Source organism: Heterodontus francisci, chromosome 1, assembly GCF_036365525.1.
Source record: "Heterodontus francisci isolate sHetFra1 chromosome 1, sHetFra1.hap1, whole genome shotgun sequence".
Classification (NCBI taxonomy): domain Eukaryota; kingdom Metazoa; phylum Chordata; class Chondrichthyes; order Heterodontiformes; family Heterodontidae; genus Heterodontus; species Heterodontus francisci.
The window spans coordinates 218,490,734-218,517,394 of NC_090371.1; the positions used below are offsets into that span (position 1 = coordinate 218,490,734).

At 41.5% G+C, this 26,661-nt stretch overlaps 1 protein-coding gene across 1 annotated transcript in view; it reads right to left on the reverse strand.

Annotated features, from left to right (window-relative positions):
* Positions 1-25,242, reverse strand: part of tma16 (translation machinery associated 16 homolog) — a 35,017-nt gene extending 9,775 nt beyond the window's left edge. Inside the window, 5 exon segments of the mRNA XM_068021175.1 lie at positions 6,070-6,218; positions 12,004-12,088; positions 14,635-14,672; positions 20,444-20,553; positions 25,151-25,242. Of these exon segments, the coding sequence (XP_067877276.1) occupies positions 6,070-6,218; positions 12,004-12,088; positions 14,635-14,672; positions 20,444-20,553; positions 25,151-25,153 (385 nt within the window). The 5' untranslated portion in view covers positions 25,154-25,242.
* Positions 25,243-26,661: the final 1,419 nt, after the last annotated feature.

Consider the following 26,661-nt stretch of genomic DNA (forward strand, 5'->3'; position numbering starts at 1 on the left):
AACTCCACTTTCCTGCCTGCCCTCCATAACCCCTGACCCCCTTTTTAGACCAAAAACACGACTGAGAAGAAATTCCTCCTCAATTCCATCGTAAATGGGAGACACATAATTCTGCAACTGTGCCCCCTAGTTCTAGATTCCCCCATGAGGGAAAACATCCTCTCAGCATCTAACTGTCAAGCCCCCTCAGAATCTTATATGTTTCAATAAGTGCACCTCTCATTCTTCTAAACTCCAATGAGTAAAGACCCTGCTCAACCTTTCCTCTTCAGCCAACTCCTTCATCCCAGGAATCAATCTAGTGAACCTTCTCTGAACTGCCTCTAATGCAAGTACATCCCTCCTTAAATAAGGAGACCAAAACTAAATGCAGTACTCCAGGCGTGGTCTCACCAACATCTTGAACAACGGTCGCAAGACTTCCCTACTTTTATACTTCATCCCCTTGCAATAAAGGCCAACATCCCATTTGTCTTAATTACTTGCTGTACCTGCATGCCAACCTTTTGTGATTCATGTACAAGGATACCCAGATCCCTCTGTACCGCAGCATTCTGTAGTCTCTCTCCATTTAAATAATATTCTGCTATTCTCTTCTCACCAAAGTGGATAACCTCACATTTTACTCCATCTGCCAAATTTTTACCCACTCACTTAACTTATCTAAATCACAGATTCACAGAATTGTTACAACAAAGGAGGCCTTTGGCTCATCGTGTCTGCACTGACTCTCTGAGTAAGCTATTCATTTAGTGCCATTCCCCTGCCTTCTCCCCATATCCCTGTGCATTCTTCCTTTTCAGATAACTATCTAATTCTCGTTTGAATGCCTCGAATGAATCTTCTTGCACCACACTCTCTGGCAGTGCTTTCCAGATCCTAACCACTTGCTGCATGAAAATGTTGTTTCCTCATGCTGCCATTGCTTCTTTTGCCAATTACCTTAAATCTGTTCCCTCTCGTTATTGATCCATTCACAAGTGGGAACAGATTTTCCCTATCTCCTCGGTCCAGACCCCTCAAGATTTTGAAAACCTCTATCAAATCTCCTCTCAGCCTTTCTTCTCCAAGGAAAACAGTTCCAATTTCTCCAATCTATCGTTGTAAATTAAGTTCCTCACCTCTGGAACCATTCTCATGAATCTTTTCTGCACTCTCTCCAGTGCCTTCACATCTTTCCTTAAATGCGGCACCCAGAACTGGGCACAATACTCCAGTTCAGGCTGAACCAGTGTTTTATACAAGCTTAACATAACCTCCTTGCTCTTGTACTCTATGTCCCCTAGTAATAAAGTAATAGGATACTGTATGTTTTATTAACTGCACTCTCAACCTGTCAAGCCATCTTCAATGACTTATGCATGTATACACCTAGGTACCTCTGCTCCTGCATTCCCTTTGGAGTTGCACCCTGAATTTTATATTGTCCCTCCGTGTTCTTCCCACCAAAATGAATCACTTCACACTTCTCCGCATTGAACTTCGTCTGCCACCTGTCTACCCATTGCACCAACTTGTCTATGTTCTTTCGAAGTTCCACAATATTTTCCTCACAGTTCACAATGCTTCGAAGTTTTGTATCACCCGCAAATTTTGAAATTGTGCCTTGTGCACCAAGGTCTAGGTCATTAACATATATCAGGAAGAGCAAGGGTCCCAATACTGACCCCTGGGGATCTCTACTACAAACCTACATCCAGTCCAAAAAACCACTCCTCTCTGTTTCCTATCATTCAGACAATTTCATTACCATGCTCCTACTGTCCCTTTTATTCCATGAGCTATAACTTTGCTCATAGTTCTGCTGTGGGTATTATATCAAATGCCTTTTGGACGTATCCCTTTGTAGACTCTGTGTCCTCCTTACAACTTACTTTCCTACCTATTTTTGTATAGTCAGTAAATTTGGCTACAATACACGCAGTCCCTTCATCCAAGTCATTAACATACATTGTAAATAGTTGAGGCCCCAGCACTGATCCCTGTGGCACTCCACTAGTTACAATTTGCCAACCTGAAAATGACCCATATATCCTGACTCCATTACCGGTTAGTTCTTTTAGAAATCCAAATAACTACATCTACGGGTTCACCTTTATTCACCCTGCTTGTTACATCCTCAAAGAACTCTCATAAATTTGTCAAACACGATTTCCCTTTCATAAAACCATATTGACTCTGCCTGTTCGTATTATGGTTTTCTAAATGTCCTGCTACTACTTCCTTAATAATGGATTCCAGCACTTTCCCAATGACAGATATTAGGCTAACTGGCCTATAGTTTCCTGCTGTCTGTCTCCCTTTCTTGAATAGAGGTGGTACATATGCAGTTTTCCAATCTGATGAGACCTTTCCAGAATCTAAAGGAATTTCTGAAGATTACAACCAATGCATCCACTTCTTTTAAGACCTTAAGATGCAAGCCATCAGGTCCAGGCGACTCGTCAGCCTTTAGCCCCATTAGATTTCCTCGTACTTTTTCCCTAGAGATAGTGATTAGTTAAATTCCTTCCTCCCTTTTGCCCCCTAATTTTCTAGTATTATTGGGATGCTTTTAGTGTCTTCTAAAGTGAAGACAGATACAAAGTCTCTGCCATTTCCTTATTTCGCATTATTACAGCGGCGCAGTGGCTAGCACCGCAGCCTCACAGCTCCAGCGACCTAGGTTCGAATCTGGGTACTGCCTGTGCGGAGTTTGCAACCTCTCCCTGTGACCGCATGGGTTTCCACCAGGTCCTCCGGTTTTCTCCAACAGCCAAAGACTTGCAGGTTGAGAGGTAAATTGGCCGTTGTAAATTGCCCCTAGTGCAGGTAGGTGGTAGGAGAACGGTGGGGATGTGGTAGGGAATATGGGATTAATGTAGAATTAGTATAAATGGGTGGTTGTTGGTCAGCACAGACTTGGTGGGCCGAAGGGCCTGTTTCAGTGCTGTATCTCTCTATGACTCTATTAATTCCCCAGTCTCATCCTCTGAGGGACTAACGTTTACGTTAGCTGCTCTCTTCCTTTTAATATATTTGTAGAGGGCCCTACTTTTTGCTTATATTTCTTGCTAGTTTATTCTCATTCTAATTATTCCTTTTTTTTTAAAGTCATCCCTTGCTGATTTCTAAAATTTCCCAATCTTCAGGCCTAACATTAATCCTCGCAGAATTGTACACCTTTTCTTTCAACTTGATACTATCCTTAACTTCCTTAGTTAGCCTGACGCGTGCTCTATTTCAGACGTCAAAAGCACGCAGAGACCAATTTCTAGCCTGCAAATCTACAAAAACAACTTATTTCAAATGAATATATAAAATGAAGTTTCCATTTTAAATTGGATTTTCCTGAATGCTTGTATTAAAATCTATTGTTCTAAAATTACAAGTCTACATTTTTAAATTTCTACTTTAGGCTATTTAACAGTCGTTTCAAAAAAGCAAACTTTCACCCAAGGCCTTGAAATTTTGTTTAAGTATCTAAATGCTCAGACAACTAAAACAGTTGTAGCTGCTATTATAAAAGCAAAATACTGCGGATGCTGGAAATCTGAAATAAAAACAAGAAATGCTGGAACCACTCAGCAGGTCTGACAGCATCTGTGGAAACAGAAGCAGAGTTAACGTTTAGGGTCAGTGACCCTTCATCGGAACTGACAAATATTAGAAAAGTCACAGGTTATAAGCAAGTGAGGTGGGGGTGGGGCAAGAGGTAACAAAGGAGGTCACAAAGGAGGTCTAGATTGGACCAGGCCGCATAGCTGACCAAAAGGTCACGGAGCAAAGGCAAACAATATGTTAATGGTGTGTTGAAAGACAAAGCATTAGTACAAATTAGGTGTTAATACACTGAATATTGAACAGCAGCAAGTGCAAACCTGAAAAAAACAGTGAGTAAGCAAACTGAACAAACTAAGATGAAATGAAATAAATGCAAAAAATAAGATTGTAAAAAAGAATGTAAAAAGAAAAAAACACTAAAAATGAAAGTAAAATGGGGGGCTGTCATGCTCTGAAATTATTGAACTCAATGTTCAGTCCGGCAGGCTGTAGTGTGCCTAATCGGTAGATGAGATGCTGTTCCTCGAGCTTGCGTTGATGTTCACTGGAACACTGCAGCAATCCCAGGACAGAGATGTGAGCATGAGAGCAGGGGGGAGTGTTGAAATGGCAAGCAACCGGAAGCTCAGGGTCCTGCTTGCGGACTGAGCGGAGATGTTCCCCAAAGCGGTCACCCAGTCTGCGCTTGGTCTCCCCAATGTAGAGGAGACCACACTGTGAGCAGCGAATACAGTATACTACATTGAAAGAAGTACAAGTAAATCGCTGCTTCACCTGAAGCAGCAATTTACTTGTACTTCTTTCAATGTAGTATACTGTATTCGCTGCTCACAGTGTGGTCTCCTCTACATTGGGGAGACCAAGCGCAGACTGGGTGACCGCTTTGCGGAACATCTCCGCTCAGTCCGCAAGCAGGACCCTGAGCTTCCGGTTGCTTGCCATTTCAACACTCCCCCCTGCTCTCATCTCTGTCCTGGGATTGCTACAGTGTTCCAGTGAACATCAACGCAAGCTCGAGGAACAGCATCTCATCTACCGATTAGGCACACTACAGCCTGCCGGACTGAACATTGAGTTCAATAATTTCAGAGCATGACAGCCCCCCATTTTACTTTCATTTTTAGTGTTTTTTTTTTCTTTCTTTTTACATTCTTTTTTACAATCTTATTTTTTGCATTTATTTCATTTCATCTTAGTTTGTTCAGTTTGCTTACTCACTGTTTTTTTCAGGTTTGCACTTGCTGCTGTTCAATATTCAGTGTATTAACACCTAATTTGTACTAATGCTTTGTCTTTCAACACACCATTAACATATTGCTTGCCTTTGCTCCGTGACCTTTTGGTCAGCTATGCGGCCTGGTCCAATCTAGACCTCCTTTGTGACCTCCTTTGTTACCTCTTGCCCCACCCCCACCTCACTTGCTTATAACCTGTGACTTTTCTAATATTTATCAGTTCCGATGAAGAGTCACTGACCCGAAACGTTAACTCTGCTTCTCTTTCCACAGATGCTGCCAGACCTGCTGAGTGGTTCCAGCATTTCTTGTTTTTATTGTAGCTGCTATTAGTTGTTTTGCCATGTTGCTTATACAGTTAAAACAAAAAAGTAAATTATTGCTCAGCTGTGACTGAGATGAATTTGGATTGTACTGTCTGAGCCTTTGCAGTGCATCTAATTTTCCAGGATGCATCAGTACTAGTAGATAACACAGCTGTAGCCACTAGTGTTTTTTGAAGTCTCACGGCTTCAGGTCAATCTAGGATAGTGAAGCTTTCTGCTGATTGCGACCGACCACACTGCTCAGCTGACGAATTAGCACTTCTCCATGTCGATCAGGACCTAGACAAAGTACTGAGGGTACTAAGAGCACAAAATATCGTCCGGATTCTGGACTTCAATATCTACTATTGAGGACTTTAATATCTACAATCAAGAGGAGCAAAGAATATTACCTGAGCTGGACAACAGCTGAGAGATTGGGACTGTATCAGGTAGTGAATGAGCAAACATGAGAAAATAACATACTTTGCCAATTTACCTGTCGCAGACACAGTTGTCAATTATACTATCTGTAGAAGTATTTTACTGTCATTGTAAAGACAAAGTTTTCAGTGAGGACACTGTCCAATATGTAATGTGGAACTACCGCTGTGTGCAATGGAAAAGTCTAAGGACAGATCTATCAACCCAAAACTGGGCTTCTGTGAGATACTGTGGACAGACAGATATGTACACTACCATAACATTTAACCTATGGCCAAGATCACCCCTCACTCTAGCAGATCTATCAAATTCGATCAATTCTGATTTACAGGGGTGTAGCAAGGCATATTAGTGCCAGCTTACCTTCAAATGAAGCACCAATCTACTGAAATTACAAGAAATGGCTACCTGCATGCAAAACATGAAACCAGCAAAATATAGAGAGCTAAGCATCCCCAGAACCAACTGATCAGACCCAAACTCAGTACCCCTGTCATATCCAATAGAGAATGGTGATGCACAAAAAAGCAAAGTACTCATACCTATTCCATTTTCTTCATACAAAAGCCTCTCGCGTTCAATGCTGTGTTTGAGAACGGATTCCCGAGCCCCATGTTGTCTTCCTTGCCTGCCTTTGATACTATTCGTCAATTCAATTTGTTCTAACTCAATATCAAACCTGTGCAAATACCTGGAGTGGGACAAAAATCAGAATTTCTTGAGTGATAAATACATATACAACAACAGAAGGTGCAAGTCATTGGTCTGGATTTTGAGATCAGCAGAGAAGGAATGGTGCTCACAGTTCACTATGCTGACAGCTGCCCACAAAGTTTTAGCAGGCTTTTGAGCGGACACCTGCTTTAATCCAGCACTTGATACAGCATGATGCTCTCTTGGGGATCTGTGAGCAGGATAAGTAGCAAGCATGCACTTCAACCGATCTGGGAGGCATTTAACCTTCAAAAATGAATGGGTTTGGTTCAGGTGGGAAGTTAAAAAAATCTGAAATTTGAAACAGGAACCGAAGTCTCCTTGAACCAGCCCATTTCCAGTTTTAATGGAGGTGGGACATGGAATAGGCAACTAATCCACGCGCAGGAGATGGGTTGTCCATTTAAATATTTTAAAGAGGTTGCCTGTCCATTTTAACAGTGCTTCTATGTTTAAGCACAGGTAGCTAGATTTCCCTGGCCTTGGAAACCACAGCAGGTGCAAGGTGAGAACAGCTAAATCCATATGGTAAGTACCTTCACAGCAATGTTTATGGGCCAGGAGAAGCAGGAATGTTCCTTCCAGGCCCAACAAACTACCCAGTAAACCCCTACCCCACTGTGAACTGTCTGCTACTCCAAACCCATAATCAGACACCCACAACCGCTATCTGCTACCCCCCACAGCCATGATCGGAGCCTCCCCATCACTCCACCCTGCACCCAACCCCTTCGATCCCATCCCACTAAAACTACCTGCTTTCAGCCCAGCTCTGCTGTGGCCTTGTGCTGCAGGACTTCCCACCCAACAAGCAGGCAGCCTGTCAATCGGGGCAGGGAACCTACAGAAAACAATTTAAAGATGGTTTGGAAAATGCATACTTTTAGGTTTCCCAATCTCAAAACAGCCCCCATCTCCCTCCCTGCCTCCAAGCTTTTTTTTTCCCTTTCATGGGATGTGAGCATCGCTGGCAGGCTAGCATTTGTTGACCATCCTTAATTGCCCTTGAACTGAGTGTCTTGCTAGGTCTTTCCATAGGGCAGTTAAGAGTCAATCACATTGCTATGGGTCTGGACTCACATGTAGTTCAGACCAGGTAAGGACAGCAGATTTCCTTCCCTAAAGGATAGTGGATATAGGACATAGCTGGATTTTTATGACAATCAATGATAGTTTCATGACACCATTACTGAGATAAGCTTTTAATTCCAGATCAATTAACTAAATTTAAAATTTCACCAGCTGCCGTGGTGGGATCTGGATCCATATGCCCTGAGCGTTCGCCTGGGCCTCAGGATTATTATTCCAGTGACATTACGTCTCCCCTAATATCCAGTTTGCTGAGTTTAAACCAGGACGTATAAATTAGATTTAAATCATGTGCAGAAACTGGAAGATTGGGAAAGGGGTGGGGATTAAGGAAGAAAAATATATTTTTTTACATCTCCAACATTAATGAACTCCTGAAGGAATGAGACACCACAATTGTAAAATTACATTTTCAGGGCCAGAGAGGTTATGTACGATAATTACGATTTATCATAATTAAAAATTCATTTATTCCTGAATGCACCAGCCCTCACATTTTATGGCACCTTTAGTGGGGAGCTAGTGGGCAATAATAATCCTTAGGCCCCAGGTTCACGCCATCGCACATCAGGACTGTTACAGCACAGCCTGTGGAGGAGCTGGATATCTCTGACACAACTTCCAGATTTTGCATGCATGGACGTCAGAAATTGTTGTCTGATTTACTCCATAATAACAGTGAGCATCGTTAGCCTCACCGTTTCTATTAATGCAATCCAAGTCAATATTTTAACTTACACAAACTCCTTTAACAACACTGTAAGCAGTATGCTTGCAAATGGTAAGTAAAATAGTCAATGAATAAGAGCATCTCCCTACTTTCATTAGAACTGGTCACTGACCTGAAATGTTACTGCTGTTTCACATCATAGATGGTGCCTGACCCGCTGAGTACTTCCAGTATTTTTTGTTTTTATTTCAGATATTTCCAACATCCAAAATATTTCGCTTTTGTTTCTCGAGTAACTGTAAGTTGCCACTCAAACACCCACTAAAAGACTGTGGGTAGCTGTAAGCGTAATGAATGGCGAGTGCCGCTCATTCGCTCCGGGCCAGTACTACACAGCATACATAGTGGACTGCATTTTAAAATAATTTTTAAAATTGCCACTTCCAAATTTGCCATATATATGTGTGTACACTGCACTACAAGTACAGGGAAGAGTTCTGGCAGTTAGGTTAGTGATGCTGATTTTCTTTTTTAAACAGCTATTCCAGTGGTTTACAGCATGCAGCCATCTGTGATCACGACAAAATACAGAACTACTCTGGATACAACATAATTTTCAAATATCTGTCCTTCCTCACCATCATACGAAATGCGTTTCTTGGCATTGTGCTGCAAATGAATTACTTTTTCCTACTTGAATACTCCAGTCTTGATTATTCATCTTCTCAGACAGTACTTGATCCCAAACCACAATTTATCATTGCTAACTGACACTAAATAATTGGTAAAATTGAAACATGTATTGCCAGAGAGCTTTAGTTCAACTAATGGGGTCACAGTCTACTCATGAGAAAGCAAAGTTGTTTCTTTGTACAAAACAAATTAAAATATATTGTAATCCCAATTAAGCAACATAAATAACTTTCAAAAAGCGTTTGATACAGTGCCACACAACAGATTTATGAGCAAACTTGTACCTCACGGAATAAAAGGGACAGTAGCAACATGGATATGAAATTGGCTGAGTGACAAGAAACAAAGAGTAGTGGTAATGGATGTTTGTCAGACTGGAGGAAGATTTGTAGTGGAGTTCCCCAGGGATCAGTGTTGGGACCCTTGCTTTTCCTGATATATATTAATGACCTGGACCTTGGTGTACAAGGCACAAATTCAAAGTTTGCAGATGATACGAAACTTGGAAGCATTGTGAACTGTGAGGATAGTGTAGAACTTCAAAAGGACATGGACAAGTTGGTGGAATGGGCAGACAGGTGGCAGATGAAGTTCAATGCAAAGAAATGTGAAGTGATTCATTTTGGTAGGAAGAACATGCAGAGACAATTTAAAATAAAGGGTACAATTCTAAAGAGGGTGCAGGAGCTGAGGGACCCAGGTGTTTCTGTGCATAAGTCATTGAAGGTGGCAGGACAGGTTGAGAGAGTGGTTAATAAAGCATACAGTATCCTGGGCTTTATTAATTGGGGCTTAGAGTACAACAGCGAGTAAGTTATGTTGAACTTGTATAAGACACTAGTTCAGCCTCAGCTGGAGTAATGCGTCTAGTTCTGGGTACCGCATTTTAGGAAAGATGTGAGGGCATTGGAGAGAGTACAGAAAAGATTAATGAGAATGGTTCCAGGGATGAGGAATTTCAGTTGTGAAGATTGATTGGAGAAGTTGGGACTGTTTTCTTTGGAGAAGAGAAGGCTTAGAGGTGATTTGATAGAGGTATTCAAAATCATGAGGGGTCTGGACAGAGTAGATAGAGAGAAACTGTTCCCACTCGTGAAAGGATCGAGAGCGAGAAGGCACAGATTTAAAATATTTGGTCAGAGAAGCAAAAGTGACATGAGGAAAAACTTTTTTCACGCAGCGAGTGGTTAAGGTCTGGAATGCGCTGCCTGCGATCGTGGTGGAGACAGGTTCAATTGAAGCATTCAAAAGGAAATTAGACATTTCTATAAAAAGGAAGAAAGTGCAGGGTTACGGGCAGCAGGCGGGGGAATGGAACTGAGCGAATTGCTCTTTCAGAGCGCCAGCGCGGACATGGTGGGCCAAATGGCCTCCTTTGGCACTGTAACGATCTGTGATAAATAAAAGCAAAGTGAGAATTTAATTCGAATTAAGTTTGAGTTAAGATTAGAACTATAATTTGCCTATGTGATTTCAGCAGACAAATTGGTAGTTCGAATAAAAAGATACTGTTGATCAAAGAATTTTATTAGTCCAGGCATTCTGTACTAAGTTTTCTCGACTCAGTTACCATCATATCGTAGTTTCTTGAAGTGTGTGCATATTCAAGTGGCAACTTGGAAATGCATCTACACAAACAAAAGGGGCTTGGGTTGGTTAGTGCTAGTGCACCTGAAATAGCATTCCCTTTCTGGAAGTTTAAATTATTTTGTGACATAATTCGCTAAAAGGATAAAGATCCTGGAAGATTTCAGACGACCTGAAAGATTTTGGAGTAGATCTTCGAAAGCAGAAAGGGTGTTTAAGAAAGAAAAATGGGAAGGTTTAAGAAAGTGTTTATCCCGAATAGAAATAAAAATAGTAACATGTGTGATGGAAGCTAATTTAATAGATTGAGTTTCTAAGCAGAGAATGTACCATACAATAGCACCTACAAATAATAGACATACAAAAACTTAAAGTTAAATAATAAATCCAAATTCAATTTTCCAATGTGTATGCATTCACGATAGGTGGAGGAAAACTTATCTGATTCCTTTTCATTAATATAGGTTGCATATTGGAACTTCCAATAAAATATTTCTTACATATTTTATGGGATTTAGCATTCACTTTCTGTAGTATAAAATTCTTTCATTAAAACATTTCGTATGAAAACTCGCAAAGCATTAGCAAATAGAAATGTAGTCTAGCTTTCCTCTAACTATAGAAAATGTTTCACATGGCACTGAATATTTGCCCTTGCTGTTTTTGTGTAAGTAACAAATTAATCTAAGACACAAGCATAAAATACAAGTCATTGTGATAGAAAGACAAATGGTAGGACAGTAAGATTTTGCGACAATCATTGCTATTCTGGTTTTCTGTTTGTAGCTTTTCTGGCAAATTAAAACTATTTTCAAAAAAAGTAGTGCCTACTTTTAGAGTGGATGGTACGAACCAAGAAAGAGTAGGAAATATGCAAGCTAATTGAGGGGCAGCTCCTGAAACAACAGTGTGCCAACTCCCTGCACATCCAGCTCCACCTCCTTTCCAGCAGTGGGAATAAATACAAATCCAAAATAAATGAGGTTACAATAGATGGTTACTGAGGCACAAAACGATCAAACATATGAAAATCAGAGAAAGAAACAATGATGGATTTGTGAATAAAGCGTCAAATGCACCTGGAGGCTGGCAAATCATTCAATTTTGCGACTTGTAATAGCTAAACTGGAACCTGTTCAACACGGTTAAATTTCCTAGATCTAATTTATGTAAAATTAATGCATGTACAATACAAGGTGAAAAACAATTTCCAAGCTTATCTGAGATTCTTCTTCAGGGAAAGACCCACCAACTCTCAAAGCCTCCTATAGCTAAAAATTTTGGCAAGGCTTTTTTTCCCCTCAGATGCTGCCTGGATTTTGTTTAATGTAACAATTTATGCAGCTTCAATTTAGTGTTATCTTAAATTACTTCAGTCATCTGATTTTATAAAGTTACAAACAAATTTGATGAACTGGTTTGGAGAAAAGGAGTGAAACACCTGCATGATGATTGTGAAAGCCAAGCAACTGAAGTTCTTTACGAAACCTTTGCCTAAACAATGTGAGGACTATAGCAGTATCCAGTACTCTAACTTCAAAAAACCACACAAGTGAAAACTGATTAACAATATACATAGGTGACAGTTCAATAGAAATGAAAATTAAAGCAGCAAGTTGTGGCTGCCTTTGTATCAAGTGGACAAAAATGAAGCACGTGCCAAGTTAAGAAAATGAATTTTACCACAAAGAAACATCATGAAACTTTTCCAAAATTCTCTTACCTTTCTATAATCTCACAGGCTTCCTGCTTGCTGTATTCAGTCTTGTTAGGCTCTAGATGGCTTTGAAACCACAGCAGCTTTTCACCTATATCAAAAAGTTTTTTCCTATTATGAAAGCAGACAAACTTGCAAAATGTCAGAACTTTTGTAAGCATTTGAATGTAGTTCATTCTCTCCATCAAATTTTCAAAAAATACAATTAAAAACTTAACAATGGATGTAGTAGAATATGCTAGCATTAACCCCACCCAGGAACATTTTAGCAGAACCAAGTACTGATCTTTAACATTGACAAAAATCCAGCATCTTGCATTTTAAAAGCTAGGCAATAGGGCAGCTCTTGAATTGTGCAAGAAACCTATTCACAGAATAAAGAAACACGTATGATAATTCCAGCATATTATTTGAGAAAGATTCAAAAGGGAAATGACCATTTGGCCTGGAAAAAAAAAATCTTCCCACTGGACCATGAATAGTTTACTTTGCATCATGGCTGCTTCTTAAATTATTTAAAATTTTATAAGGGAGGTGTTCAAACACAGGGTGGGGACGATAGGACAATATACTCAGTCAATCTCAGTGTCAAAATATTCATACTCACTCACAAAATACACAGATCTACTGAGCATTGTACTGAATCAATTCCGATTTCTGTTATTTGAGGAACCCTGTGAACTTCCTCTGGATAATCCATGCCCTCAATGCTTCATGAACTATTTAATTATCTATTGGCCTAATTATATATAATCTCAATCATATTCGTAACTGCATAATCACCCAAATCCTTTCTGAAAGATTTAATTAATTTATCTTTGTAAAATGGGCAAATCAATTATGAAAAACAGGTGGGCCTCTGTATTAATTAAGTTAATGTGTTCATTTTACAGAAGGATCAGCTATTGGATCATAAATTCAGTACTAAAGAGCACAACAGCGAGAGTAAAATTTATGTTATCACAATGCTAGGCCAGAATCTAGAGAACAGGATTTGAAAAATGTACACACAGTATGTAGGGTGACTGGCTCATTGTAATATCTGAAGTTGAGGAACCTTTGGGAACTCATCTTTGTTGTTGTGGTGTATGTTTTGTTCGCATCTACAGAGATCTGTGCTAGATAATGGCAAGATTCCTCATCTTGGCAGAAACCAGAATTTGTGTAGCATATTACTTAGCAGACCTGTACATTTGTTTTTGGCAGTGTTACGAGGATGTTTTTTTGTATTAGAACTCAGGATTCTGTTTCTTAAAAAACTGAAAAAGGATTTCAGTGGATGTTGAGACATCTGGAAACAGCTGAGTTATTTGGATGTTTTGAAAGGAAGTTCAACAAAGCTGAACTGGTAAACAAGGACTGGAATGCAGGTAATTTCACAAAAACCAGCAGGGGGTTGAACTCAGATCTATCCTCTGTTACGACAAGAGAATTTATGACTGGACATGTGACTTGTTTCAGGAAGGTTTTGGTTTCAGTTTTGAACTTTTAAAAGCCAGTGGGTTTGGACAAAAAGTAAGCAATTTGAAATTTGATTTTGACCTGCCTGGAGATCAGAAGACCCAGAAAAAGTATTACCGCTCTATAAAGGAATCCTGCATCTCGAGAAGAAACCTTGTATTTTGAATGTGGCAGATTCCTATTGCCTCCTGTCTCTGAACAATCCCTGCATCAAGCTGTACTGTTGCCGTTTAGGTTTAAGAAACCCTGAATATTGGAAGAAACCTTTTATTGCTATAATGCTGCTGTAAGACCCAAGAAGATCCTTGCTGCTGCACAACTGATGGCAGACATTATGTGAAGCTTTCTACTGTTGAAGTTCTTTGAACGGCTGTCCAACACAGACTTCGAGTGGCATCCAACTATTTGACTTTGGGAAACATCGCCAAACCGAAGAACTTCCTTCCAGATCATGACAGTCTAAGTTTTTATTATTCCTTTCATTCCTATGAAACAGCTGTAAACCAAAATCCCTTTCTTCCCCAGTTAACTGGTTTTTGGATGCATGTGCATGAGGGCTAGGGAAAATCAGGAGCTTTAATATCTCAACTCACATATAGATTTACGTCATTGTTGGTTAAGACTTGGTTTTATAATACAGTTAATTTTGTTGTTGATTGAAGACAACCTGGTTGGTGTGCTTTATTCAGGAACAAATAGAGTATTTAATTGGCTGTTTTGGTAAGTTGGAAAATTTATTGATATGCTGTGACCTGTGGAGAAGTGGGACTGAATTAACAGTGCACTTCGTCCGCCACGGTCGTAACAGCAATATGAATGTTTTTACATTATTGGATGCTGGAAAGTGAGGCCTGTATTTTTGCCCACTTCTCCCTTCCTAAAACAAAACTACTTTTAAATGCTAGAAAAGTTGATAAACTGTTTGATTCAACTTTAGAATATTAAAGCTGGATTGGTGAATCAAGCCAACATAAAAAGATACTCCACATACAGTGCATACACCAGGTCTGCTCATTCTGGCTTCTGCCAAGATGAGAAGCCTTGTCATTATATAGCACAGATCTCTCTTGACGCAAACAAAACATATACTGTAACAATAGAGATGAGCTCCCAAAGGTTCCTCATCTTCAGATATTACAATCATCTCCAAGTAGTAACTACAATTTTATAACTTACCAATTGTGTTTAGACGTACAGCCTTTCCACTTTTTATTCTGGATAGAAAATAAAAAAAACAAGATATTACATTGAAAAATGACACTGGTTTCTTCAGATATTTTGTGACAGCATAATTGGCAGCATTACAAATCTTTTGTGGAAAATCGATCCACTGGGACGAAGGCACCATCGAGTATGGGCATATTAAAAATATGGTAATTCTGCATCAAGGCACACTATTCCTAATTTCAAATGCTAGTGGTGGGATGCAGGGAGGGGGGAGGGCAGTGCTCTATTCAATGGCAGTAGAATCCATCACACTTGTGAACAAAGCTCATCAAACACAATAGGAACATAGGAAATAGGAGCAAGAGTAGGCCATTCAGCCTGTCAAGGATACTCTGCTATGTAAATAGATCATGGCTGATCTTCCACCTCAATGCCATTTTTCTGCACTATCTCCATATCTCTTGATATCTTTAATATTGAGAAACATATCGATCTTTGTCCTGAACATACTCAATGACTGAACCTCCACAGGCCTCTGGGGTACAGAATTCCAAATGCACCACCCTCTGCGTGAAGAAATTCCTCCTCATTTCAGTCCTAAATGGCCTACCTCTTATTCTGAGAATATGTCCCCTGGTTCTAGACACTTGCAACCAGGGGAAATGTCCTTCCTGTATCAACTTTGTTGAGCCCTGTAAGAATGTTGTATGCTTCAATGAGATCACCTCTCATTCTTCTAAACTGTCGAAAATATAGGTTCAGTCTCCTCAATCTCTCCTCTTAGGACAATCCTGTCATCCCAGGAATCAGTCTGGTGAACCTTCATTACACTCCCTCCACGGCAAATATATCCTTTCTTAGGTAAGGAAACTAAAACTGTACACAATACTCCAGGTGAGGTTTCACCAAAGCTCTATACAATTGCTGCAAGACTTCTTTACTCCTGTACTCAAATCCACCTGCAATAAAGGCCAACATACCATTTGCCTTTCTAATGGCTTGCTGCACTTGCATGTTAGCTTTCAGTAACTCATGAACAAGGACAACCAATCTTTCATCATTTAAGAAATACTCTGCATTTCTGTTTTTCCTACCAAAGTGGATAACTTCTCATTTTTTCACATTATATTCCATCTGCCATGTTCTTGCCCACTCACTTAGCCTGTTTAAATCCTCCTGAAGCCTCTTTGCATCCTCCTCACAGCTCACATTCCTACCTAGTTTTGTGTCATCAGCTATCTTGGAAATATTACATTTGGTCCCCACAATTAAATCATTGATACAGATTGTGAATAGTTGGAACCAAGCACTGATTCGTGCAGCATCCCACTAGTTACAGCCTGTCAACTTAAGAATGACTCGTTTATTCCTACTTGCTGTTTTCTGTCTGTTAATCAATTCTCAATCCATGCCAGTATATTACCCCCAATCCCATATGTTCTAATTTTGCTTATTAATCTCCTGTGTGGGACCTTAGCGAAAGCCTTCTGAAAATCCAAATACACCACATCCATTGGTTCCCCCTTATCTATTCTGCTCGTTACATCCTCAAAAAACTAACAGGTTTGTCAAACATGATTTCCCTTTCATAAATCCATGTTGGCTCTGCCCAATGCTACCATTATGTTCTAAGTGTCCAGTTACAACATTCTTTATAATAGATTCTAGTGTTACGACAGAGGGTGAAGGAGCGTACTGTCTTTCTCTAGTCCCACTTCTCCTTGGGTCACAACATATATTTAAATGTTTTACTCAGTTACCGATATGGCCAATTATATACTTTATCTATTTTAGTTTCAGAATAAAAGCCACCAACCAGGTTTCTTTAATAAACAAGAAAATTATTAATTTATTACAAAACAAGACTTATTCAATACAAATGCAAAGCTTATTAACACACAGGTTGAAATAACAAAGTTCCCTTCTAAATTAACTCAACACACACGCACGCACAAATACCGGTTAAAGAAAATATAAAGAAGTCTTCTCTGCAGAGATCTCTTTACAAAAATGACAAAAAAATACTTTGGCAAATACTTGTTAATTCTTGAAGGAAAAGGATAAGATATGGTATGTTCCCAGCTGGTCCTTTATTCTGGCAGCCAAATGCACATAGATGGCAGTCACTGGGATCTTTCTGCAGCAGTTCTTTTCAGGCGACATCGAGGATTAGTCTAGTCTGTCAGGCTTTCCATGAGCATCACTGCATCAGGGGTTTCAGCGATCACACTTGATTCTCAGGGTTTCTCAAAGAAGTCGAAAAAGGATGAGCTGGTGGCTTCTCCCTTAGCAGGCTTACCCCCAAATGAACCAAATAATATGCAAAAACAAAACCAACTCTTGACTACGATAATTCTTGACATGTCACTTCTCTAAACAACTCCCATAGTCATCCAGGCTCCTGGTATTTACTTAGCTTAAGGCATGTGACTTCCAGTAAGGGCTTGTTTCTAAACAAAGTCCCAAGTCCTTCCAGTGACTTTTTTAAAAAACAAAGTCCAGCATCTATGGAATCTCTGTAGTCTTTGAAATGAATCAATTCCCACAATTTTTAAACGATTCCTCAAAAAATATTAAAAAATAGAAACACTTTCATAACATAAGCACTGTCCCTACTACTGGTGTTATGCTAACAGGTGTGTAGTTGCCCGTTTTCTCTCTCCCTCCATTCTTAAATAGTAGGGTTACATTTGCTACCTTCCAATCTTCAAAAACCTTTCCAGAATCTATAGAATTTTGTAAGATGGTCATCAACGCATCCATTATCTCTACAGCCACCTCTTTCAACACTCTGGGATGTAGGTCATCAGGTCCAGGGGATTTACCAATTTTCAGTCCCAATAATTTCTCCAGTACTACTTTTTTTTTTAAACCAATTCTAATTTCTTTCAGTTCCTCATGCTTGCTAGTCCCTTGGTTCTTTAGTATTTCTGGAAGGTTTTTTGTATCTTCTTCCGTGAAGACAGAAACAAAATATTTGTTTAGTTTCTCTGCCTATTCCTTATTCCTCATTATAAATTCTCCTGTCTGTCTGTAATGGGCCCACATTTGTCTTTGCTAATATTTTCCTTTTAACGTAGCGATAGCAAGTTTGACAATCCGTTTTTATGTTTCTTGCTAGTTTACTTTCTTTTCTTTCCTCTCTTTATCAGTTTCTTGGTCCTCCTTTGCTGAATTCTAAAATGCTCCCAATCCTCAGGCTTACTACTTTTTTGGCAACTTTATAAGCCTCTTCCTTTGATCTAATACAATCTTTAACTTCTCTTGTTAGCCATGGTTGGATCACTTTTCCTGTTCGGCTGTTGTGCCTCAAAGGGACGTAAGTTTGTTGTAAACCACCTATGAATTCTTTAAACGTGAGACAGTGTCTATCTACGATCATACCTTTTAATGCAGTTTCCCAATCTACCACAGCCAACTTGCCCTCACACCTTCGTAGTCTCCTTTGTTTAGATTTAAGACCCTAGTTTTGGATTGAACTACATCACTTTCAAACTTAATGTAAAATGCTATCATATTATGGTCACTTCACTTGATGCTCCTTTACAATGAGATTTATTAGCCCTTTCTCCTTGTACAATATCAGATCTAAAATAGCCTGCTCTCTAGTAGGTTCCTCATACTGTTCTAGAAAAGTATCTCGTATACATTCCAGCAATTCATCCTCGACAGCATTAGTACTAATTAGGTTTACCCAGTCTATATGTGGATTGAAATCCCCCATGATTACAGTATTCCTCATGAAAGAGCATAGCTATCAGTTGCATCAAGCAACATTTACAATTAGTTAAGCATAGTGTATTGTTTACAATCCAAGGTTTTGCCACTTAAGTGCATAACTAAAGAGCATTTATTCTAAAAAAAAGTCTTCCAAACACTATTTGATTCTTGACTATCAAGAAAGAATATATAGTTCTTCTGATAGTAACTCTATTGGTAAACACACTGTCTAGTATGGAATAGAGTTAAGTAGATCAGAAAGGTCCCAGGTTTCATCCCATTCTATGCCAACTTGGTTAATTTCAGCCAGATGATAATAAGTTTGCTACAACAGGGTGAGTGAGTGGGAAGAGGAAATAAAATCATCCAGGATTCCTACTCATCCATATTGATAGCTAATGATGGCACGTGTGAACACTGAGTGATAACGAGATCAAACTTAGCCACAGTGCCCAATAGTCTGGTAAAGCTCTCTGTCCGGACCCAGCATTGAAGAATGAACATATTGTTGAGGTGCCAGAGAACAGCTAGTGACCACGCAACCATATCACAGCAAGACTTGCTGCCTTCCAGATGGCGAAGAGGGTGGAAAAAATACAAGTTATGCCAGTTACCTGATGCTTATGTACAACACTATCATAGTATAACAGCAGCACGTGTAATATGGCTTTGAGGCCTGCCTCCACTTCACCTGTAATCTTTGGCAGCTATGTTGTTCCATTTCCTTCTCGACCTCCATTCACACCTTGCTCAGTGTGGGCTGCCGATGAAGATAGCATTCCCTCGAGATACTTTTTTTTAAGAATTTCATCAGAAAGTAATGTTATCCCAGCATAAGCAGAGAAAGGGAGAGTTCTCGCAAAACTATGGGTTTGATAGTTTCTCAGATTCCATTTCTACCATCACTCATTTCTCTCAGGAACAAGACTTACAACATCCACAGCAATATAACTGAAATCAGGATCTCACCAAAAAGGGAGGTCACAGATGCAGACCTGAATACACTCACTCAGTGACACGGTATTGCTTAGAGTGGTGTTAAGCAAAATACTGCTAGGGATTCTGGTTTTTGCCAAATGATTAGTGAATAAGTGTTGTACTATATAAAACAACAACACAGCAGTCTTTTAAATTGGGCTAAATGTATAAAATATTACATAAATCAATGAATAATTGTCAAGCATGTGTCTCAGATCAAGGGTTTACTCCCTTTACATTGGTAGTTCTCCATCGAGGCTTCTCAATGAAATGCAATGTGAAAGCAAAGTATCGAGAGCATGAAAGGAACATAAACAAAATGAAACTAGTTCCATAAGAATTATCCTACACAAGAAAGAAGAATAAATTCACATTTATATAGCACCTAATCAGATCTTCAGGATGTCCCAAAACATTTCACAACCAATGGATTACTTTTGAAGTGATGCCCCTGTTATGCAAGATAATGTGGCAGAGAATTTACATACAGCAAGGTCCAACAACAGCAAATGAAATAATGACCTTATCTTTTATGTTGACCTGGACAGCCAGGCAAAAGACAGCACCTCTCAAAATCCAGTACTTCCTCAGCACTGCCCTGAATGTATCCTTACATCATGTGCTCAAAGTCCATAGTGGGGCTGGAAACCACAATCTTCTCACATAGCGATAAGAATGCTATCAACTGAGCCAAGCTGACAGTCACAAAAACAGATCAGTCTCCCTCATACTTTATTTACGAAGAACAGAAAAAGTATCACGATTAGCCCAAGGCCTAATGCAAACAAGTTATTGGTCCAGTCAGAGTTTTGAAAAAGGCTTGTGAAATTGCAAAGAACTATCTTTTAACTGGTATAATATTTGTCTGATGTAAATAAAAATATATTTTTCATCAATAATTGAGTATAATAATTCACATGTAAAAATTCTGACATGCCCAGCACCAACAGCAGCTTTGAGAAGGCAAGGCACCCAAGTTCCAACAGGAAAATAATGGCTGCTGGTGAACAGTCCCATATATAGGGGAAAAGCTACAAAAAGCACTTTGAATAGAAAAAACGCACACTGGTGTTTCACACAACGTGTTAATGACTTCTTCAAATAGCACACAATCACTTACTTGTCCTTCTTTTCCTGTTTATGTGCCTCCCGTACCATCTGAGCAGCCTTTCTGCTATATGGATGGATAACCTTGTGCTCTGGCCTTTTCTTATCTTTTGGTACTTTAGGCTATTGAAAACAAAAACAAATTTTTAAACATGCACTGATATTTCACCCTTACTCAAGAACTTTGTGTTTGGTTTTGAGTCTTCAACTTATGAGATGTACGGTCTACTAAGTGGCTTAGCCCCCGATTAGACCTTCTGTATTCTTAAGAAAGCAGTCACAACGCCTCACCAATTACTGATTATGCACTATTGCTGTACAGTGTACCAATCACAGAATAGAAAAGTCTTATTATTAAAGCAGTATGGGCAATGTATTAACAATACAGCACATGCAGGCTAGCACCATCAACCATGACAAACAATGCAAGAATACTACCAAATGCAAAATTCAATCAAATTGTCTGCAGAAGATTTATTATACCTAAATTAGATCTATCTTTCTCATAGCTTAGTTGGAAGCAACACAAATAGAAGGATTAACCAAAGACATAATGCAAACAGGTTATTGGTCCTGCCACTATGTAGTTTAGCAAAATACTAATGAAATTCCAATTAATCGACCTTTTAGCTGATGCAATATTTGACTGATGAAAGTAAACACAGCTATTTTCCATCAGCAGCTGGTAACAATTACTTCTCAGCCGTGTTCCATCAGAATAATGAGGTAAGTACCCAATCAATATTCAGGGTACATAAATTACTAAGATGGTTGGATAATATGGCAATAAATATTTCCTGCAGCAGTTACTCTGCATTTTGCATTGATATCATAATTGCATATCACACTGACACTCACAAAGTGCAATTAAGATTACCAACCCTCTAGGAGTCTCCCAGGCACTGCCATTAGCACGCAGGAGAAAATTTCTTTACATTCAAAGAACTTCACTCCGGACCCTATTGTCTTAATTACTTCTGGTGAAGTGGAATCTGTCATGGGGAATTCCCTGCCTGCTTTCAATTGAGGATCATTTGAATTGGTAACGGCGGGGCGGGGCGGGGCGGGGCGGGGGGGCGGGGGCAGCGAATTAAACGTGGCCGGGTCTTCAGTGACTGAAGACAGAGAGCAACCCCTGGCTGCAGTGCAGGAGAGACACCATGAGAATTTAAGGAAGGGGTGGACCACCCAAACAACTGTGTAAACAAAACAAACTAACAGAAAACAAGAAGATCAAATCTGAAAGATAAAATCATGGAAAATTAAAACATTCTGTTTGGCGCTCACTAATCACAGAAGATATCCAGTGAGTCAGCATACACAGCATATTGGTACTCAAGGGTTGCTTGGGCTCAAACAAGCAAAGAAATTCCGCCTTACAGTCTTACACATCCTGGAGCAATAAAAATTGAAACTTACGAGGTCCGCAATTCTTCAAACCAGTTCCAAAATTGTGAATTAGTGGGAATCCCAATACACCCAGTTCCTCTGCTTGTGACCCCGCAGCGTGTCATTGTCCAGCTGCTGTATCTATCACATGATCAAACCTTTAGGAATAGGGCCAGCCCAGACATGCCAACTAAACTAAGCCTCACACATGATCTCGCCATAGGACTCTGAAATCACCAGATTTTTGCTGTGATACAGAATGTTGACCCAACCTGCCTTCTTGTGAGGGGAGGAGGCGGAGCCTGGAGTGGGGGGACAAGTGCCCCCTCATGTACAGTGACTGTCAAGTAGGTGCAGTGCCTGGAATGGCATTCTCAGTGGCTGCATGGTGGTGGCTCCTCCCTTGGTGGGTCTCTGGGCCATGGTGAGAATAATAGCAGCGCAAAGGGAAGCATGGCCTCTGGGGTGCAGGACAGTCCCCCTTTAAATCTCTCTCTTCAAACTCCATCTCCCTTCCTTCCCTTGTGTCTCCTGCTTGGAGCTGCCAGCATGTTAACACTGAACACTGGAGAAGCTCGTCGCTGTAGGCTTTAAAGGTACCATCGGAACACGGCGGGAACACCGAAGAATGGGACGATATTTTTAAAAGGAAAAAGTGAAAGGAACCTGAGCTTGTGACTCTTTACTTCACTGCATCTAACTTTAGGTGTGCCTGCAAACTAAGAAATGGAAAAAAATATGACTATGCAATGTAACCGGAGACTTAAATACCTCATCTGTCCTCTCCAATTCACTTAACTTTCACTTAAGGTGTTTTTTTTTGTTAATATAAAATATTGTTCAAATTACTGGCTGTAAAAAACATCCATCTTCTGTCACTCTTTTGATGCAAATTAACATATCTTTCCTCCTTGCCTCCCCTACTCCGACACTGATCACATTATAAAAAATGGCTTAAAGAATAAGATGGCAAAAAAGCACCAAAAACCAGCATCATTTCAGCATCCGAGGAATAAGGGAATGTTTTTAAAAAGTATCCTGAGCCTAAACAGCTAAATTGGGCACCAGTTTGCAAAAACTATTCACCCTGTTATGAAAATTGATAAATCCTTTTGCTTTGATTTTAATTACACTAAAGCTGGTTGTGTTTTTATTAAACCTGCTTGTAATTAATTCCACTTATCCTTTCTTTCTTTGAAATGCCAACATTTTTTGAAGTACCTGTTTTTATTATTTGCTTCCTAAACTCCAATTTGCCATCCTCTTCTTGATCTGGTAGAGTGTGGCACCTGCAAGTTTTATTTTGCTAAATTTGAGATTCCAGATTGAATGGAAGTCAGTATAAAGCATTTAAGCTCTAGTCCTCTCAATAAATAAGCCCCACAGTCAGGAATGTCCCTCCATGGCCTCGCCTCTCTGTAACCTCCACCATCCCTACACCTCTCCTAGATCCCAGCGTTGTTCCTATTCTGGCCTCTTGCACATCCCCGAATTTAACTGTTCCAGAAGTGGCAGCCCTGCCTTTAGCTGCCTCGGCCCTAAGCTGTGGAATTCCCTTCCTAAGCCTCACCATCTCTCTCTCTTTTAAGATGTTCCTTAAAACCTACCTGTTTGACTAAGCTTTTGGTCACCTGCCCTAACATCTCCTTATGTGGCTCAGTGTTAAATTTTATCTGATAACACACCTATGAAGTGCCTTGGGATGTTCTACTATGTTAAAGGTGCTATATAAAGGAGAGTTGTCTGTGTTGCATTTTCACATCTGGATCTGGCTGGAAGTGGGTATGCCAGAATTGGTGTCAGAAACTCCGGGTTTGGGAGATTAAAAATTGCTGCGGTTCCAGGTCCTGATTACTAACTGGGCACTCCTGCAGGAAGTGGTTGTGTGAATGTTGGGTGAAGATATAACTGGGCTCAGCTATGACATTCAGACATGCCAACTTGAGCAAATTCATCATAAGAGACATGATAGGTAAATAAGATTAAGCCTCACTCATCACCTCACAATAGACCTCTGAAATCAGGAGTTATCACAGACATTATGAAGAAGCAGCTACAGATAGCACCAATTATTAATAAGGTGGGCAGTCTAAGGACTGAACAATAGAAGAGAAGAAGGTTTTGTCATGTCAATCGGAGTGGACTATTGCTGGGGTTAGATTGCCGTTAGATGAGGTCATCATGCAGCACCATGGAGCAGTACAAGCGGAGATGCTGGTGACGCTGGGAGTGGGAGAATGACTGTTGGATCCTCGGAGAAACATACAGAGGGGTGGGGTGGCATGGCTGTGGCAGAGAGGGTCAGGTAAACGTGGCACACTTTGGCCCTAGCATGGCAGCAGCAAAGGTGGTTAAACTCTGTACTCTGAAGCACTGGTCATTGCTACCTGGGCTCAGAATCTGCTGTTAATGTAAAATGAGAATATATTAATGCCCTGGTCTTTATATACAACACCTCATAACATTGAAACATTTGGAGCTTTCTACAAACAGGTCTTGAGGTTGTCAGAGTAAAGATTCATCATGCTCTCTTTGGTTTATGACTCTGGCATTGCTTTGGTATCACATTGTCCTAATGATAAACCCTCTCCTCCCTGCGTGGTATCTAGCAGCCATGAGGCAGAGTTCTGCATCTGGAGCCTTTTGCTGCAGGCCTCTGAGAGAACGTGGCATTAGATAGACCCTTTCACCTCAGGTGGGCCATGATCAAACTCGAATAATAGGTGGGATTTTAAATAAGTTTTTTGTAAAGCATTTTCAGATGAAGTAATATAGTTTTTGGAAGGAGTGGTCACCTATTGCAGATTAATTAAACCACAAATAAGGTTTATAAACCAACTGTCAATCTCTATTAGCTTATGTATTAAAACAAAAGCAACTCATGATTTGAGTATTTTTGAATTATAACATTTTATCTTGATTTACGGGAAGATGGGGTTGGCATGTCAGCCAACCAGAGGTGGCGAAACTAGCTGCAGTACAGGGGCAATACACGAGCAACTTTACAGTTGATAGTTTGCTGAAACAATTGTTTTGCCGGTGGCTCCAACAACTCTCCCCACTCCATCCAACACTTTATAAACATAAAGCCACCGTCCCCGCGGTTTGGAATTACTGGTTCTGGGTTTGTATAACCTCAGTAACATTACAAAGCGGAAGCAGCAATAGCAGCATTCTCCGACCGACAGTAAGACCATGGGAAGCAAAAACTTCCCCTGGCCCACAGCATGTCTCAGGGCGGTGAAATACTGCCTGATCTGGCGTCTCTCCGAAAGGAGAGTTCAGCCGCCCAGGCCGACTCAGTGTCTCCCCGAGAATCACATCCACTCACCATCCTGGAAACCGCCGGAAATGACGCCTGTGCCTGCCTTACCCTCGTCCCCCGGCAACAGCAGTGTGGGTGAGAGAGTCCGGGAGCCACTCTCTGCCAGGGAGGTGGGGCTAAGTGGTGGAAGCAGGATGGTAGGGGAGGGAGATTGGGGTGTTTCTCCCTGTTGGACTGGGGGGATGGGATGGGGTGGGTCGCTCTCTGTTGGACTGGGGGGGTGGTCGTTCTCTTGCACTGGGGAGGGGGGGAGGTTGTTCTCTGTTGCACGGGGGGTGAGGTGGGAGGTCGCTCTCTGTTGCTCTGTGTGGGGGGGGAGGTCATTCTCTGTTGCACTGGGGGTGAGGGGGGAGGTCGTTCTCTGTTGCACTGGGGGGGTGAGGGGGGAGGTCGTTCTCTGTTACACTGGGGAGGGTGAGGGGGGATGTCATTCTCTGTTGCACTGGGGAGGCTGAGGTCGTTCTCTGTTGCACTGGGGAGGGTGAGGGGGGAGGTCGTTCTCTGTTGCACTGGGGAGGGTGAGGGGGGAGGTCGTTCTCTGGTGCACTGGGGAGGGTGAGGGGGGAGGTCGTTCTCTGTTGCACTGGGGAGGGAGCGGGGGGAGGTCGTTCTCTTGCACTGGGGGGGAGATGAGGGAGGAGGTCGCTCTCTGTTGCACTGGGGCGTGTGTGGGGGGAGGTCGTTCTCTGTTGCACTAGTGGGGTGAGGGGGGAGGTCATTCTCTGTTGCACTGGGGAGGGTGAGGGGGGAGGTCGTTCTCTGTTGCACTGAGGAAGGTGAGGGCGGAGGTTGTTCTCTGTTGCACTGGGGAGGGTGAGGGGGGAGGTCGTTCTCTGTTGCACTGAGGAAGGTGAGGGGGGAGGTTGTTCTCTGTTGCACTGGGGGTGAGGGGGGAGATCCCTCTCTGTTGCACTGGGGAGGGTGAGGGGGGAGGTCGTTCTCTGTTGCACTGGGGGTGAGGGGGGAGATCCCTCTCTGTTGCACTGGGGGGGGGAGGTCGCTCTCTGCTGGACTGGGGGTGAGGGGCGAGGTCGTTCTCTGTTGCACTGGGGGGGGGAGGTGATTCTCTGTTGCACTGGGGAGGCTGAGGTCATTCTCTGTTGCACTGGGAAGGGTGAGGGGGGAGGTCGTTCTCTGTTGCACTGGGGGTGAGGGGGGAGGTCGTTCTCTGTTGCATGGGGGGGCGAGGGGGGAGGTCGCGCTCTGTTGTACTGGGGGTGAGGGGGGAGGTCGCTCTCTGTTGCACTGGGGGTGAGGGGGGAGGTCGTTCTCTGTTGCACTGGGGGTGGGGGGGTCGCTCTCTGTTGCTCTACGGGGGGTGGGAGGTCGCTCTCTGTTGCACTGGGGGGTGGGGGGGGTTGTTCTCTGTTGCAAAGGGGGGTGGAAGGGAGGTCGTTCTCTGTTGCACTGGGGGTGAGGGGGGAGGTCGTTCTCTGTTGCACTGGGGGTGAGGGGGGAGGTCCCTCTCTCTCGCACTGGGGGGGGGAGGTCGCTCTCTGTTGGACTGGGGGTGAGGG